We start from the raw sequence: 17652 nt of genomic DNA on the forward strand, positions 1-17652 counted from the left end.
CAATTTCTTTTTTTCAAATAAAAGCAACATTGTATTCTGTTTATGTATTATACTTCAATATAAATTAAAAACAAAAAGTGCTGCAGTGAAAATCTTTGTGCGCATGGGCAAATACTTTTTTACTGAATTTTTAAAAGTTACGTTCTTTTAATAACAGTGCAGAGAATATAAGTACAAAGAAGTGATTGAAAGGATTACTCTTTGCTTCTGTGCAGATTTTCCTTGTTTACCATTTTACAAAGTAGTTTCTTCTTCAGGATGAAGGACCAACAGCAAGAGATCTGCTAGTTCAGTATGCCACAGGGAAGAAAAGCTCTAAACACAAGAAAAGATTGGAAAACGCTATGAAAGTGCTCAAGGTGAGACTTGTACCTGGGAAATGAGGTAGGAATCATGAGGATGCAGAATATGTGTTTTTTAGCAAAAGCTTTTAAGAATTCGAAATAAAGAAATAGCATTTAAAAAGATCTAGAAATGTGTAATGAATTTTTAAGCAGTAATTTTTTAGACAAGTAAATGTTTTCAGCACTAGCAAAATGTGTAACTTGAGTAAATTCATTTGATTAAATTTACTTTTCACTTATTCTGATCAAGGTGGCCTGTATTAGGTTATCTTTGCTAGCTGTGTCTTCTGAAGAGTATCAAGTATTCTGAACACCATTAGTTTGGTCCTATGTGATTTATAATGCTTATATTTTCAAATTTTTAAAATTCTCACAGGTGCTGATAGCTGGAAAATTCCCAAGGTTTAATCTTAAAAGACAAAAACCACCTTTAATTCGTGTAGTTGAAAGGAACATTTTTGTAACAAAGATTTTTTTCTTTTTAAATAGTATGGTGGATTTAATAATAGCATTTAGCACATTTAACCCCAAGCACTTCATCACTGTAATTTAGAATGTAAATGTTTTTCCTCTCCCTGTCTTTCAGAAACAAAAGAAGAAGAAAAAACCAGAGGTGTTTAACTTTTCAGCTATTCACTTAATTCATGATCCCCAAGGTACTATAATGATAAGTTCTCAAGTTACTTATTGGCCTTATCTCTGCCTATTTAGTTTCTTACCTTCTGAGTTACCAGAAAATATAAGATGCCTAGCACTTAAGAGACAATACTTAGTTGTTATTAGTTGGTTGTAACCTAGAGAATTATATTCCAAAGTGGTGATTGCCAGTCCACAGTAAAATAAGAAAAATATGGAAGAATAGCTCTCTCTGTGATTCACGTCTTTAACAACACAGTAGTGGTAGGACATTGTACTTGACCAAAGGAAAAATTCAGAATCTTTTGTTGATCCTTTTTTTAAAAAAACTGGTGTGTGGAAACCAGCAGTTAGGGAAGCCTGTTCTCTAGAATCTCAAACTAGAGTGCACATTGGAATCGCCTAAGGAATTTATAAAACTATATTGGTGTTTGGGTCTTGCCATTCCCAGACTCCAATTAGTTGGTATGGGGTGCAGCTGAGCACTGGAACTTTTAAACGCCCTCTGTACTCTAATGCAGGGGTCCCCAAACCCTGAACTGCAGACCGATACTGATATGTGGCCTGTTAGGAACTGGGCCGCATTAGGTTAGTGGCGGGCGAGCCAGCGAAGCTTTGTCTGTATTTGCAGCCGCTTCCCAGCGCTAGCATCATCGTCTCAGCTCCACCTCAGACCATCAGGCATTAGATTCCCATAGAAGCACGGGTCCCTGGGGACTGCTGCTTTAATATACAGCAGTGTTTGCTGACCTCTCTTAGTGTTTCTTAAACTTTAACGTACATACAAATCACCTGGAGATCCTGTTAAAGTGTCTGATTCAAGAGGTCAGGTGATTCTGTATGTTGGACAAACTACTGTGTGTACCAACTACTGGTAGTCTGCAGACCACACTTCGAGGAGCAAGACTCTAGAGAACTGTTAAGTGGAACACCTATCAAGCAGTCACTCAAGATATGGATGCTAAAAATCTTGGGAATCCTTAAGACTTAACTTTGGGCACTATTGAAGATTTATTCATCTGTGTGTGAATCTTTTCACCTTTTGTCATTCTTGCTGCTTTTACCATCCTATTTGAGCAGAGTAATTTCATGCACAGCCACACCAGAGTCGCTGATCTTACTGTCTTTCTCTACACCTGTTAGATAATGTGTGGACCATGGACCCACAGTGTACTTCTCTGATACTCTCTTTTCTAGATTTTGCAGAAAAACTGCTAAAGCAGCTAGAGAGCTCTAAGGAGAGGTTTGAAGTGAAGATGATGCTCATGAACCTCATATCCAGATTGGTGGGAATTCACGAGGTTTGAATTACATTATGTTTCTCTTGGTGAATATTAGAAGAAGAATCATTCTTGGTAAAAGGAAAGTCATTAAGGTAGAGCAGTGGCTTAATTTTATTCCCATAAACCATTTAAATGCACATAACTTACAGAAAAATAAAGTCTGTCTTTCTGAAAATAGCCATTTTTTTTTCTTTTTCTTATCATATGAATGGATGTTAAATTGTATATATATATTTGATTTATGGACAGACTATTTTGTGTTATATTTTTCTACTTCTCATTCAACTTTGTTTCACATATACATTTTTCTGAGCCAACATAACCCACATATTTTTATCGACCATTACCACATTTTGCAATTTATATATCCATAGCCTTCCTGACTTCCAGACCACTCTAGTAGATTATGTTTGCAAACCTGAATTCTTTGGTCATTTATTTAATATTAAATTAGTTTGCAAAAGCTCCTTGCTAGTGTAATGTATTTGTATTATATATACATATGGAAACTTCACACATACTGTAACATATTGTTAGACTACCTGCCATTGTAAAAAAGGCAAGATTCCCAAAAATTTAGGCCATAAAGAAATGACCATTGAGGTTGTTCCCTATTTTGCTTTTGTGACTAATGCTGCTCTGAACATTATTGAATGTGTTAACTTCCTTCAAAAAAATTTTTTTTAAGTAAAAGTCTTGTTTATTGAAAATCAAATAGTATAGACATATGTCAAATTAAAAATGCAAGTATATATGAGTAAAGGCAGTCATTTCTTTAAAAATAACATTCATTTAAAGAATAAATTGCCTTTTTTCCATAAGGTGCAGTTCTAAAGCAGAATTAGCAAGTCAATTCTGGTTACATTTGTGAAAGTAATTTCATGTCATACCTGAATTTCAGCTTGATAGGAAAGCAGAAGCAATTTGTAATTTAAATAAGATTTGATGGAAATGATACCAGAATTTCACAAGTAACTATAATCGAACATACATCTTTATATTGAGCCCACGTCTTCCCCGTTTCTTCTCTGGCCCTGGTTTTGCTCTGTGGCCAAAAAATAATGTATTCTTACACATGAACTTTGAAAAAGACCAGTCCATCACAAAAGTTTCTCTTCTTGAAGTAAAAAAGATTGCATTTGCTTTAATGACTGGACCCATGCCCCCTTTATTTAGGCAGCCTCCAAAGGAGTAATGTTTCCTCTCTAAAAAGAACTGAGAGTGATTCCTCCAGTATGTTTAGATTGGTATCCAATAATAAAATCGGAACTGTAGGGGTTTTTGTGATCAGATTATATTAGATGTGATTCAGATTTGAATTACTATTTTGCCCATTGCTTTGGAGCCTTAATATCAATGCTTCTCCTTCCTATAATCATTTTTATTTTTAAAGATTAAAAAATTAGTTCCATAGCCACACCAATTTTAAAAGTAGAAGAATGTTGCATTTTGGCTGCCTTTTCCCCCTTGGTTTATTCTGTATACACTTTCTTATTCCTTTACATAATGAGGATAGCATCATAGCCTTCCTTTTCTTGGTTGAAACAGCACATTGAATCATCCTAGGGCATGAATGCTTGTTGAGAAAAAATAAAAGTAAAAAGTGATTCCCACCTAGTCGAGCTCAGTGATGTAATTGTATTAGGAAGAAACTAAACTCTATAACTTCAGTTACATATGTATTAAAATCAGTGCATTCTTCTTTCCACAGCTTTTCCTCTTCAACTTTTATCCCTTTGTGCAAAGGTTTCTGCAGCCCCACCAAAGAGGTAAGCCTCCTACTTGCCAGGTTTCTTTGGTGGCCTTGAGTTTGAATAACCATTCGGAGTCTTTTGTTCTGGAATTACTAAAGACAAGAGTTAGGAGTGAATTGTGTTCTGTTTTAGGGAAGGAGAAAGAAACCGTTAGGTTTTCCAAACTCTGCCATAAGGTACTTGTTCTGCTCATCAACTTTAACAATTATTTTTGGGAAAAACAAAAAATAATTTGGTTTCTCAAAGCAAGCCTTTTTGTACACTAGTCCCTCATTTCCAGTTGGTTTCAGTTATCTGTGGTCAACTGCAGTCCAAAAATATAAAATGGAAAATTCTAGAAGTAAGCAGTTTATAAGTTTTAAATTACATGATGTTCTGAGGAGCGTAATGACATCTCTTGTTGTCCAGCTCCATCCCACCCAGGACATGAATCATCCCTTTGTCCAGCATATTCACGCTATATGTGCTCCCTGCCCATTAGTGCACTGAATAGCTGCCTCGGTTATCAGATCAACTATCTCAGTATCACAGTGCTTGTGTTCAGGTAACCTTTATTTTACTTAGTAATGGCCCCAGGTTGCAAGAGTAGAGATGCTGGCAATTCAGCTATGCCAAAGGGAAGCCATAAAGTACTTAAGGGGAAAGGTAAGTGCAGTATAGTGAGATATTTTAAGAGAGAAAGAGACACCATACTCACATAACTTTTATTATTATTGTTGTTAATCTCTTATTGTGCCTAATTTATAAATTAAACTTTACCATAGATATGTATGTATAGGAAAAAATTTCCTATATATAGGATTCGGTACTATCCACAATTTCAGGCATCCACTGGCAGTCTTGGAATGTATCCTCTGTAGATAAAGGGGGACTATTGTAAGACCATAAATACTAGTGGAAAATTCTAAAAAAAAAAGTTTAACCTTTTACCGTAACTTTGTAATAGATATCAGGATTTTATCTTATTGCTCTCATTGTTCTCCTATATTCTCAATTAAAAACATGAAAGAAGGAAATAAGAGATGATTGTTTTTACCTTTGAACTTGAACTAAGGTAGGAAGGAAACAAACCTTTATTGAACATCTAACATGAGCCAAGCACTGTGCTAAGTGCTTTATATGCATCATCTTATCTAATCCTCACTTTGGTCTCGTGAGGTATAGAAAGAAAGAAAAAACCCAGGGTCAATCAGCAAATAAATGGCAAGTTAGGAGTCACCTCACTTCTTTAACTAAAGGTTTTGTTCTTTATGTATATACTTCCCCTTTTAAGGGAGAGTGTGTGTATACATGTATGTTCGTATTCATTCGTTTAGTACTTCTAGGCGGAGCACTACATTAGATAATAAGAATTCCACAGTGGACACAAAGCAACACCCTTACCGTCATAGGGCTTCCATTCTAGAAGATCCAGAGCATGCTCTATATGTATTTTGAGGAAGAAGGAAGCAGAGTAAGGACAACAAGGAATGTTGGGGCAGGTTCTATTTTAGAATATGTGGTCAGGAAAGACATTTTGTTAAGGCAGCAATTAAGCAGGAAGTTGAAGGAAGCAAGGGAGTGAGCCATGCAGATATCTGGGAGTTGAGTGTTCCAGGTGGAATAAGCAGCAATAGCATTAAGGCCAGAATACGCTCACCATGTTTGTTACAGTCCTGAGAGGCAGAACAATAAACCGACTATGACCTTTCTGATCTCTTATATTTTCAGAAGTAACAAAGATCCTTCTGTTTGCTGCACAAGCATCTCATCACTTAGTACCCCCAGAGGTGAGGACTCTTTTCTTTTTTTCATCACCTAAAGGATTTATTACTGAAAAAGAAAGAATTGCAATTTGGTACATGCAGACGCAGTGAGTCATGAGCACACTTGAGTTAAGAACTCTTAAACCTTCTGTCTAGATCTAGTGCATGCACAGCAGTGCCACTATTAAGTATGTCGTGGTGGTTTTTCCCACAGGGATTACTCCCCCGCTCCCCCACCTTTTTTTAAATGACTAGAAAAGACATTAACTCTTGAGGAGATATACACAGAAGTTTAGTTACAGAAACAACAAAAAAAATTAGTATGGAAAGTGAAGTTGGATAAATTGTTGAGAATTCTAATTTTGTTTGTCAAGTCGTATGACAGGAGGATAAGAATATCAGTAAATCTATAGTGATTATTTTTCAAAGGTGATAATGCCTTTCTTTGATTAAAACAGTATTTGGATTGGATTATCCTGGGTAGAAGCAATTTCTTTAATTCATGTTAAAAAATAAGATTAAAAGGGCAAAATTTAATCCAAGGATAGCAAAGAAGACTAAAGTGCAGAGCGGAGCTATTTTTATCTGTCTTCCTCAGTCCTGATTACTTCTAGCTCCCAAAGCAAAGATAGAATGCTGTTTTCCTACTATGAATAATCTATTATTCTTTATCCTCAAATGTTTGAGGAGGTACAGACATTTCTCCAGCATTCTTTTCTTTTATTCCCAATTCAGATCATTCAATCATTGCTCATGACCGTGGCCAACAATTTTGTTACAGACAAGAACTCTGGAGAAGTCATGACAGTAGGGTATGTAGAATGTGGCTGGAGGCCCTGGATGTGTTTCTAATGTACTAGGTTTGCTTGAGATCAGGGATCTCCAACCTCTAGGCCTCTTAGGAATCTGCTGCACAGCAGGAGGTGAGCGGCAGGCGAGCAGCAGCGAAGCTGCATTTGTATTTGCAGCTGCTCCTCAGTGCTACCATCACTGCCTCAGCTCCGTCTCGGATCATCAGGCATTAGAATCATAACAGTTGGGGATCAAAACAGTTGGGGATCACTGTTTTAGATGACAAAGATGTAAGATTTTAGATGCCAGTATGGCCTATAGGAAAAGAGTTTAAAATATACTATCTTCTCAGGAGGTTTGGTATTTTTATTTTATTGGTCAGAATTTTGAAGAAGGAGCCAGAGAAAAGATATTTTGTCTTTCTAATCAACATTTTGTTTTTCTACTAACATTACTGTTTGAAATGAAAGATTGTTTGGAAAGCAAAGTGTTTTTCTCTTGTTTCCTACCATAAATTCATATCTTCCCTTGGAACAAATGATTTGTTATCAAATCACTTTTTAAGGTCTAGAAGTGCAATGGCCCTTTTGATTCATTTAAAAACACTTAACAAGTGTGAGCACTGGTTTAAGGATTGTCTGATCTGTCCTAGTAACTAAGTAGTGTGTTAAGAGCTGCTTTTTATGGAATTATTACTGGGATAACAGTCCTAAAGACCTTTATCTTTTCTTATTTGATCTAATGCCTCCTCCCCTTAGAGTTGGTGAGTAAATGCCGCCATTATTTACTTTACAAAGAAAATAACTGTTTCTTATTCCACTAGTAGAGGAAATGGCAATAAACTGTAGCAAAAGCCCTCTAAGGCTGCAGTCCCTCACATTCTCTACCATGCTGCAGTTTTAGAGACCTAAGCCCTATAAAACCCAACTTCTGTTCCTTTTGATTTTTAACCTTTTAGGAAACCTTTGATTAAAATTGCTGTTTGATTTTTTAAAATTCATTTTTCCTTTTCTAGAATCAATGCTATAAAGGAGATAACAGCTCGATGTCCTCTAGCCATGACTGAAGAACTTCTCCAAGACCTGGCTCAGTATAAAACACACAAAGATAAGAGTAAGTTGCATATAGAATGATTCTTTTTTTTATCTCAATAGACTCTTTGTTCTGGAGTTTCTAATTAAATTATTATTTTACAGATGTGATGATGTCCGCTAGAACTTTGATTCATCTCTTCCGAACACTGAATCCTCAGATGTTGCAGAAGAAATTTCGGGTAGGCAAAGCATGCATGTGTTGATCTAAAGGTTATGATCTCAGAAGATAAGAGTAATTTCTTATAATATGAGTTTTAGTATTTGTGGTACTTCATCATAAGTATTGGTGATATGTGTAGTTTTATTCTGTAAGTTTAGAATACAATTGATTGGATACCATTACCTTAAATATTTTGTAGTTGGCATATGCTCTTTGATGATGACTGAGTCTTATAAACCAGTCAGGCTGTTTCATCTTGAAAGCTTCTGACCTCATTAGCAAATTAGAATTCCAGAGATCAGTCAGTACCTGATGCCATTATTGAGCAGGCTATTTCCCAGCGAGGTGCCACCTCTTTGGAGTTGCAAGGGAAGAGAGATGGTGATCTCAAGACTTAATAATTATAACAGTTATTCTCTAATAACTTCCAGTTTCCTGATCTAGATCAGAAGAAGAGAGCAAGAAAATAGTGGGCAGAGTTCTAGCTGGGAGATTTACTTTGACCCAAGCCATAAGTGAACCATTATTGTTATTTGATTGCGTCTGTTTTGTGTGTGTGTGTGTGTGTGTGTGTGATTCTTCTAAATTCATAATTGTAGAGAATCCTTTTCATGAATGATGTTTTGAAATCTAAGGATTTGTTAAAAACAGTTTCCTTTCCTTTAGGGTAAGCCTACAGAGGCCTCCATAGAAGCAAGAGTGCAAGAATATGGAGAATTAGATGCTAAAGATTATATTCCAGGAGCAGAAATTCTGGAAGTTGAAAAAGAAGAAGAGAATGCTGAAAATGATGAAGGTTTATTTTTATTTCATTATTATTAAGGACAAAACCACTCCTATATTTCTACTGACCTTGAAATCTGTATGCTGTTTGAACATTCAGTCAGCAGATATTTATTGAGCAATGACTACGGACCAAGCATTGTTTCCTGCATTGGAGCTAAAACATGGTTTTTGCTCTTAGGGGACTTACATTATAGTGTGCAAGTTGTCTTTTCATGCCCTTCAGGTTGGCTGCCCCTTATCAAGGGTGTACTGGGCATTTGGGAAAGATAATGGTTTTTTGATTATTGCCTAGAAAAAAATGATGAGGATTAGTCCTTAGTGATTCTCCAAGAGTCTCCCCTTGAAGGAGGATGCTTGTTGAACTTGTCGAAGAATGTTTAAGAAACTCTATTCTGATTTCTGGGGTTAGCCTTTATTACATGGTTGCTAGAGTCCTGTCTTCTTGTTCATTCATTATTTCAGTAGCTTTCTTAAGTATTAGCTATGGGCTAGTCACTGTCAATGCAAAGATGGTGTCTACCCTTGAGGATATTCATAAAGAGCTGAGCAATAAAGTGTTAAGAGAATTTGGGATTGAGTGGTGCATAGGGCAGGAGAGAAGTCAGATCTACCTTAGAGGTTCAAAAAAGGCCTCAGGGAGATGGTGACCCATGAGCTTTATCTTGAATTATAAGTGAGGAATGGTAGAATAATGGAGACTAATACTTCTGTATTGAGGTGTCTGCAAGGTTCCAATACATCCAAAATCTTCCACCTCGGTCTGAGTGACTATTAATAACCAGCTTTTATTTTAAGTATGTATTAACATGCTTGGATGAGTTAGATACTTGCTGTGTAGCCAGATAAATGTACAAGTGCAGTTTTGATGGACACAGTTTGGTAGGAGAAATATGGGCTCCAAAATCATGCATGATTTTTTATAATTTCATTGTAGGCAGCATTTTCTAACAGTGCGGCTTGAGACAGGTTACTTGTCTCAGTTTCCTCTTCTGTTGACTTGTGATGGTTAGAGGAAGTGATTTTAAGGTTTGGGCTCAGGGTAGATACTTGGTCAGTGCTTATTTCTCATTCTTTAAATTAGTTAAATTGATGTGGCTTATTTAATAGTAAATATTGCTCAAATGTTGGTCCATAGAGCATTTATTTGAGGATCATAACCTTACTTTTCTTTTGCTTGATTTATCTCAATTTACCATGAGTATACAACATAAGATGATAACACCCACAATGTGTTCTTTCTCACACAGATGGGTGGGAAAGTGCCAGTCTCAGCGAGGGGTCAGATGATGATGATGGTGAGTGGGTCGATGTGCACCACTCCTCCGATGAAGAACAGCAAGAAATTGTAAGTCTCAACGTTTCCTTCTACTAGTGCATCACTCTGATATTTATTAAGACTTAATTTATTCTGGGCCTTCTTGGGGGTCTTAACCTCTCACTTGAGCTCGTAGCCAATGTAAGCCTTTGTTGTGTGCTCTCAAGTCCAAGAAGCTGCATAACATGCCCATGGAGGAACGGAAAGCCAAAGCTGCAGCTGTCAGCACCAGCCGAGTTTTAACTCAGGAAGACTTCCAGAAAATCCGTCTGGCCCAAATGAGGAAAGAACTTGATGCTGCTCCTGGGAAAGCCCAAAAGAGGAAATATATCGAAATAGACAGTGATGAAGAGCCCAGGTACAGCAGCTTCAGTCAACTCACATGGTAATGAAAGTATTAGGGAAATGAAGTCTATCCTTGTTTTATAATATATTTATTCTTTCATCCCAGGGGTGAGTTACTTTCTCTTCGGGACATTGAACGACTTCATAAAAAGCCAAAGTCTGACAAGGAGACAAGACTAGCAACTGCGATGGTGAGTGAGACCTACCATTCTCTAGTGTTTGAAACAGAAAACAAGGAAATGAAATGTGATCCAGAACTTATGTAGGCACAGAATGGCAATATTTTATTTTAATGTTATAAATAAAGGTATAATGAACACAGAATTAAACTCACAGATATGAGGTGTTTGGTTAGATGAGTTTTAACAACTAGATAGCCATGTAACCACCACTCGAAACCTATTGTAGAGCACAGAAAAGCACTATTACATGTTTATGGTATTGAGGAGGCTCATTACATTTATCAAAGTCATGAGAAAGGCAGAGGAATGTTTACAATCATTAATGAAAAGCCACAGACAGTTGGAGTCTGCCTCTGGCAAGTACATGGCTGTTTGTGATTGCGCCCTGCCTCTGGTTCCAGCTTCATCGTCTGTACCTTTGCTTATTTTAGGCACCATCCCATACTGGCTCCACATCACCCTCTGCATTCCATTTGTGCCTGTTTAGATAAGTTTAAAAACCCATGTTCTTTTTCCTCCACAACTTTACACATACTATTCCTACTTCTTGAAATGCTTTACCCTTCTTCATCTTTCTTCCACCACGAATGCCTTTGTCCTGCAAAAAACAGCTCTAGGAAGCTCCTCAGACCTCATCAGACTGAATTATGACCTTTTCTTCCACTGAGCTCCCCTAGCCCCATTATAACACATTGTGGTCCATTTTCCCCTGGACTGAGTTGCTGGGGAGCAAGGACCATTTTCCATTTAGCTTTGTGTCCTCGACATTCAGCAGAGTACGTGGCACAGAGGAGACATATATATTGATTAGATAACTCTTGAAGTGTTTGTGTTTGTGTATGTGCTGATAGGCTGGAAAGACAGACCGAAAAGAATTTATGAGAAAGAAGACCAAAATGAATCCATTTTCCAGTTCCACAAATAAAGAGAAGAAAAAACAGAAGAACTTTATGATGATGCGGTATAGTCATAATGTCCGCTCAAAAAATAAGCGTTCCTTCCGAGAAAAGCAGGTGAGTTCAACTTGAAGCTTGACTGGCTATAATAGTATTGTCATTCTAAGACTCTTTTTCATTTAGGTTGGACCCGTACCTTTCAAAGACCTTGTATTATGTGTGTCTCAGGATAAATAAGGGAGTGTTATTGGAGAGATGGAAGGTAATCAGGGCATGTAAATCCTAGACCTGGCTTGGTTGAGATTCATCTGTGTGACCAAAGGGGAATCTAATTTTCTTCTCTAAAAAAGTAAAAGGGTACACGCTAGATGATTTCTCAGGTCCATTCCCTTGCTAAAATTCTCTGAAATTTCTTAAGTGAAATATCAAAATGAACTGAATAAGAATTTTTGAGTGCTTATTTATAACTGGTACTTTTATTTTAAAGCAAGAATTACATTTGTAGTATCTCAAACAATTTTTGTAAAGCAGTGCAAAATAAGTAGTTTTGTTGTTGATCTAATCCTTTCTCTGTGTGCCCCTTTGCAAAAAGCCTTTATGTTTATAGGCCTTTGGGATTTTATTTTATCCATTTTCAGTCTTTGATGGTTATTCCTGTGCTGGGCTTGCTTATATCAGTAATTTACAATAGTAAAATAAATTTATGTTTTAATGTCTTTTTCTTCTGGGAATGTACCACAGTGTATCAAATTGTATTCTGAAAAATCTCCAGAGAATCAGGTCAAGGGTAAAGTAGTCCCACATTCTGAACCAGTGTTCTAAAATGATAAGCCAGGACCAGCCTTCCCGGCCTGCATGTAATGGTCAGCTCTCCAGGGCAGTGCTGTGTCTGTGTGGGAACCAAGAAAGTGTTAACAGAATTAAGGTGCCCCTTTAAAGTCTGCCTGTCTGTTTATTTAGTCTTTCTAGTTCTAAACTGTGTTTAACATTATATAAATAGTAAAGTGACAGCATTCGCATAGAAGGTGTTGAAATTGAGGTGAAACGAAAGGTGCCATTTAAGATTTAAAATTTTCCCAGCTCAATTTAAATTTATAGTTGAATTGATTAATTCCATGAATTTATCCTTCACCAGCCCTTTGTGAGAGTTTATGGTTGAGTAATAGTTGGTAGGCTTTGCGTCATTAGGAGGTTTCTATGACCTTGCTACAGTTTAGCTAAGGGTATTCCTGTGCTCCCTACATCCTTCCTCTGTTTTTTTAGCATGCTTTTTTGACATAATAGTGAAGCTTGACTTTGTTCATTGTTAGTATGTTAATTTAATCAGCATACAATAATATGAGCAGGTACTGTGATTAAACCTGTTTTACAGATGAGAAAATAAGACATAGATAGATGAATCTGAGAAATACCTCTTTAGTCATGCAGATTAAGTTAAAATGAACTTGTTGATTTTTTTCTACTTCAAGTGCCCCAGATATTCTGCCTGTCTACAAAGAAATACCAAGACCCTGATATGAGCTAAAGGCAAGAAGTCAATAACTTAAAATCATAAAATTTAAAAAGTTTGAATCTTTAAATGTAGAACCAGGCAAGTTACCACCTCATCCTCCCCCAAAAGAAATGAACACGTATCTTAATAAAATTCAAAAGCTAGTGATCTTAAAAAGTTTCTAGGAATTCAAGAGTAGTGCTTAGGAATTAATGGAATATTATCCATCAACACTTAAGGTATGTATGTTGACCTCAGTTATTTTTTTTAATTTGGGTTTATTCTCGATGATCTTTTATTTCATATTCTGTTTTTTTTCTGAGACATGTAACACTTTATAAGGACTTTCATAGGTTCACTTTGAACTTTGGTCATGCAGTCTTCTTTTTCTCCAGATTTTAAACTTTATTTTCAAATTTAAGAACCCAGCTCCTATGGTTAGGGAAGGAATCCAGAGGATTAAAGCTTGGAACCAGTTGAATTAGAATACATAATTCACCATTCACTAAAGAATATAAAATTCATTCTTTCATTTTATTGTTTATATAGCGAACACAAAATAATAAAACAATTACAGATTAGCCCATAATAGTTTTGACATGAACCACAATTGTCAAGATTTTAAATCTGAATGAATTTCTTCATATTTGAGCCATTGTAAATATTAGATGTTAGTATTTATTTATTATAAAATTTTATTTTTTTAAATAGTTGCTTTATATTTATTTATTTTTAAGAAATAGTTAATACTTGTTAACATGATTAGAAGAAATGATAAATTGGAATCTGTGGTATCTCTTATGCGCAGATCCCACGCTCAGATGTGCTGGTGTGCAGGTTGGGTGTTTTTGTTGTTTTAGATGTTCAGCCTATTGTGGTTTCAAGGGGAGAGATCTGGGGATATCTCTCACTCTGCCATGTTTCTGACTTTTAAAATTTTCTTAGTTCATTTACTGCATTAAACAAACCCATTTGAAAATCTTCAACTGAGAGAACATTTTTTTGTATTCCAAATTATATATTATAGAGTTGTGTTAAATCTGCGCAAGTGCCGAATGCTGTTTAAAAGCCTTTACATCATCCTTAAGTGCCATATTTAATGTAATATACATGATTTTGAAACAGGTGATTGTGAAAAAAAATTTTCCTGTTGGCTTTAATTTAGACAATGTGTTCCACTTCAGCTCTAGAATATTAAGAGCTGCATAGACCAGAGAAGTACTATATATATATTTTCCCTGGGGACAGGCGATGCTCCAATCTCTGTATTCTGTAGCTGGCCCAGTTTCAAGCAGTACAGAGGCTCCAGCCTGGTTATAGCTTTGATCTGTTATGGAATATTTCACTATTTGTAGTTTTTCAGAATGATTTATTGACTTAGTGATTCCATTTCAGTACACTTCCATGTAACCAAATTAGTATAACAGGGTACCCAAGAGTTACCATGTTTAGATATTTTTTTCTTACCTTCCAGTTGGCGCTGCGAGATGCACTTTTGAAAAAGAGAAAAAGAATGAAGTAAGCTGGACAAGCAAGTGTTCGATTTCAAGGAGAATGTTAAATTCATGTCATTACTCTGAAAATTAGTAAATCAAGAATGTTTATTTACATTAAAAAGTCCGGAAGTACTATGTTATAAAAACCAAAGTAAATTTAGTAGCAATTTGGTGTTTTTATTTTGGAGATGGGTAATACAGGAATGTTTGAAATGCAAATAGTAGTGGTATTACAAAATTAGTTTCTAAATTTAGTGTTCATGTAAAGAATAAATTATTGAGTGTCTGCTAATTGTCACTATAGTTATAAAAATGACCATAATCTCTCACTCAGGGCATTCACAGCCTGTTTGGGGGATATGGGGACAGGTGTATATATGTGTATTTATAGTGCAATGTAAATAGTTCTCTAGTAGAGATAGGTTCATGCTTCTGTGGAGTTGCAGAGGCCTTACAGGACTCCGCAGGAGACAGGAGTTACATATCCCCTTAAAACAAAACAGGACAATGTTACAAGAGTAAGAGGTTCTTACTTGTAAATAGGCTTACCTGCTGAATACAGGTCCCTGCTGTACAGATTTTGGGTAGTCAATTTAGCTCTTGTAGTCCATCCAAAAGATTTAAATGTTTCTTTGAATGCCAGGTAAAATCCTTGCTTTCTAAATTGCCTTATGTATAAATAGTAATCTTTGAATGTCTTTAGGTTATCATTTGGGTTGCTCTTTCTTCTGTAGAGGAAAAAGAAATCAAACTGGTTTCTTTAGCCTTTTTTTACCCTGCAATATTTTCAGCCCATTGTTTGCCTTGTGTCCGTACAAGGTTTCTGATCTCAAATAGGTACTCTTGTATGTCTTGAGTGGCTATGTTGATCTCTCTTCCCTAAGTATACTTGAGTAAATTTCAGGAGACACAAAAGCCTTGGTCACTCCCTCTGTTTGCAGGTCGTTGCATTTAGAAAATTTGTTGCTTTGTACTTAAGATTTTTTAGATAATATGGTAGATGAAAAAATTGCTCCTATATTACTTTAAAGTAAAAAGCAATTTTGTGCCCACTCAGAATTATAAACAGTTTCTAAAAAACACTTTTCTTGTTCTCTGTCCAGTGTCTTCTGTTCACTCTCTGAGTTCAACTTTGGTTTTATTTTAATGAAACTTTGTGACTTTCCCCAGGATGCCTCAGATCACTGGGCATTAGTCGTGAACATGCTGAGGATTAATGATTAAATTGCACTAGTCTAATGAGGGGAGCTTTCAGGAGTCAACTTCAGCAACTTCAGCATTTCACAGGAAGTGTCTGGTGCAAATTTGAATGTTTCAGATTGAAAGGTGCTCTCTTTTTGCATTTTTAAAGCTGTTTTCTCATATATCTAGCTCCAGAGACAGATAAAAAAGGTCAAAATGGCAGAGCAGCTAGGTTCCACAGTTCTGCCGCATGAGTTGTGATGGTCCTGGAAATTTCATCCTTACAAGGGACTTTCCCACCCCATTTAGAAGCCAAGAGGCCAAGTCCAGTCTGTGTTCTGACCTCTGTTCTTCTACTGTGGTTTTACTCTGCTCTTAACTGAGGTTTATATGCAAGATAGAAAAATATCTAGCTTACAAAGGTACAGTCTTAACTCTGTTTTATTTCTTCGATCCCATAATATCATTTCTATCCAATTCCTTTTATTATTTTATAAATCTCTTGAGAATATTTTCTATTTAAATTTGAAGATCAGATCCCCATAAGATTGGATGCTGCCAGCAAAGGCAGACATACCTTCCAGGGTGACTTTTACCTTGAAGAAATCACCAGAGTCTCAGCTTCAGCTGTTCAGTTTCAAATTTTTGTCAACCCTAAGTAGATCCATTTCTAAGAAGAACTGACACTGTCCAAGCTCATCATGTATATAAAGAGATGTATAAATCTGGAATGGCGACATATTATGTATGGGATCTTAGCAAGTTCCATTAGAAAATAAGCTGCATAAAAGATAGTCTGTTCCCTGCCGTATCCTCAATGCTCAGCAAATATTTGAAACCTGATTTAATCCCTGTCAGTTTTCTTTCTGTGAGTGTAATACAACCTACCTCATTGATTGTTTTGAGAACTAATATTACCTTTTGCTTAATTTCCTTGAAATGACAATTGCAGTTGCTACAGATATGTGTTTTACCTCTCATTCATTTGTGAGTGAACTAGCTTGAAATACAAAAGTGTATATTGAATGCTCACTATGTGCAAAGCACTCTGCTAGATGCTGTGTGGATTGCCAACACAATGTTAGTGTCATATAGAAACTGAATCCATTGAAGGGAATAGACTTACTAAGTGACTATGTAATACAAGGCTGCCTCTAGAGCTATCAGAAAAGGCACAGCCTAGGGCTGGGGCATCCTGAGGAAGGGGCATTTCAGCTGGCAGGAGGATGAAATGCCTGTTTGCTGACAAACATGCTTAGGATGAACATGGCAACAGTAGGAGATAAATTCCTGAATCATAAAAGAAATGTTATGGTTTAAATTTGGTACAGTTTTTAAAGATTATGGTTAATATAAATTTTTTCAATACTTCATATTTGAATTCTTTGAAAATTTATAATCTGTGTAGTCTTGTATGGCAGCCTTGTGTTAACCAGAATGTTTAATCAGTTGGAATAATTTGTTCCTCAAACTCTTTTAGATAAACACTTTTAAAAACTGTTCTACTGAGTGACATCCTTTCATTGTATAAAAATAAAACTAAAAATTATTGTTTATGTATTTTGAGAATGTATTATATATTTTAACATTGAATATGAATAGGAAGGTAAGATACTGACATGGAGGCTTTTTTCTTTTGTAAGGAAATAACCTTTCTCTCTTAGTTTAGTCTTTGGTCTGCACTTGTTTATAAAATGCAAGCGAGAACAGAAAGCACAGCTAATTCTGTACCATTTAAATACCATATAGTTGTATAGAGCACTCCTTATATGGTAATCTTATTTCATTCTACAAATTCTGCTTTCATTGTTTTGTCAATTCGATCTCTATGGAGATGGTTAAACTATGATTTATCCACATGATGGAATATTATGCAACATTAAAATGTTTACAATAAGAAATGCTTATAAATGAAAAGAACAAAGCACGGAAATTTATAGTATAATCCAATTAAACATGAGAGAATAGAGAATAATAAAAGCCCAAGGGGAAGTATGCCAAATATGAAATGTGTTTTTCTTTGGTATTAGGATCATGTGGGAGACTTTTCTTTCTACTTTCTTAATCTTTTACAGTGTACATGTTTTTATATATGTCGTTGAATAAGAATAACTTTATCTAAGACTGGAGAATAAAGGTGCCTGAAGACA

At 35.9% G+C, this 17652-nt stretch overlaps 1 protein-coding gene across 1 annotated transcript in view; it reads left to right on the forward strand.

The window, feature by feature from the left end:
- The window catches only part of SDAD1 (SDA1 domain containing 1), a 30011-nt gene extending 12359 nt beyond the window's left edge, over positions 1-17652 (forward strand). Inside the window, exons 9-22 of the mRNA XM_016156047.2 lie at positions 258-359; positions 931-1000; positions 2178-2281; positions 3975-4032; positions 5728-5786; positions 6498-6574; positions 7570-7667; positions 7751-7827; positions 8475-8604; positions 9842-9939; positions 10077-10267; positions 10361-10445; positions 11288-11449; positions 14299-17652. Of these exons, the coding sequence (XP_016011533.2) occupies positions 258-359; positions 931-1000; positions 2178-2281; positions 3975-4032; positions 5728-5786; positions 6498-6574; positions 7570-7667; positions 7751-7827; positions 8475-8604; positions 9842-9939; positions 10077-10267; positions 10361-10445; positions 11288-11449; positions 14299-14346 (1359 nt within the window). The 3' untranslated portion in view covers positions 14347-17652. The remainder of the gene's footprint in view (positions 1-257; positions 360-930; positions 1001-2177; positions 2282-3974; positions 4033-5727; positions 5787-6497; positions 6575-7569; positions 7668-7750; positions 7828-8474; positions 8605-9841; positions 9940-10076; positions 10268-10360; positions 10446-11287; positions 11450-14298) is intronic.

This window comes from Rousettus aegyptiacus, unplaced genomic scaffold (assembly GCF_014176215.1).
Source record: "Rousettus aegyptiacus isolate mRouAeg1 unplaced genomic scaffold, mRouAeg1.p scaffold_m13_p_10, whole genome shotgun sequence".
NCBI classification, from domain to species: Eukaryota; Metazoa; Chordata; class Mammalia; order Chiroptera; family Pteropodidae; genus Rousettus; species Rousettus aegyptiacus.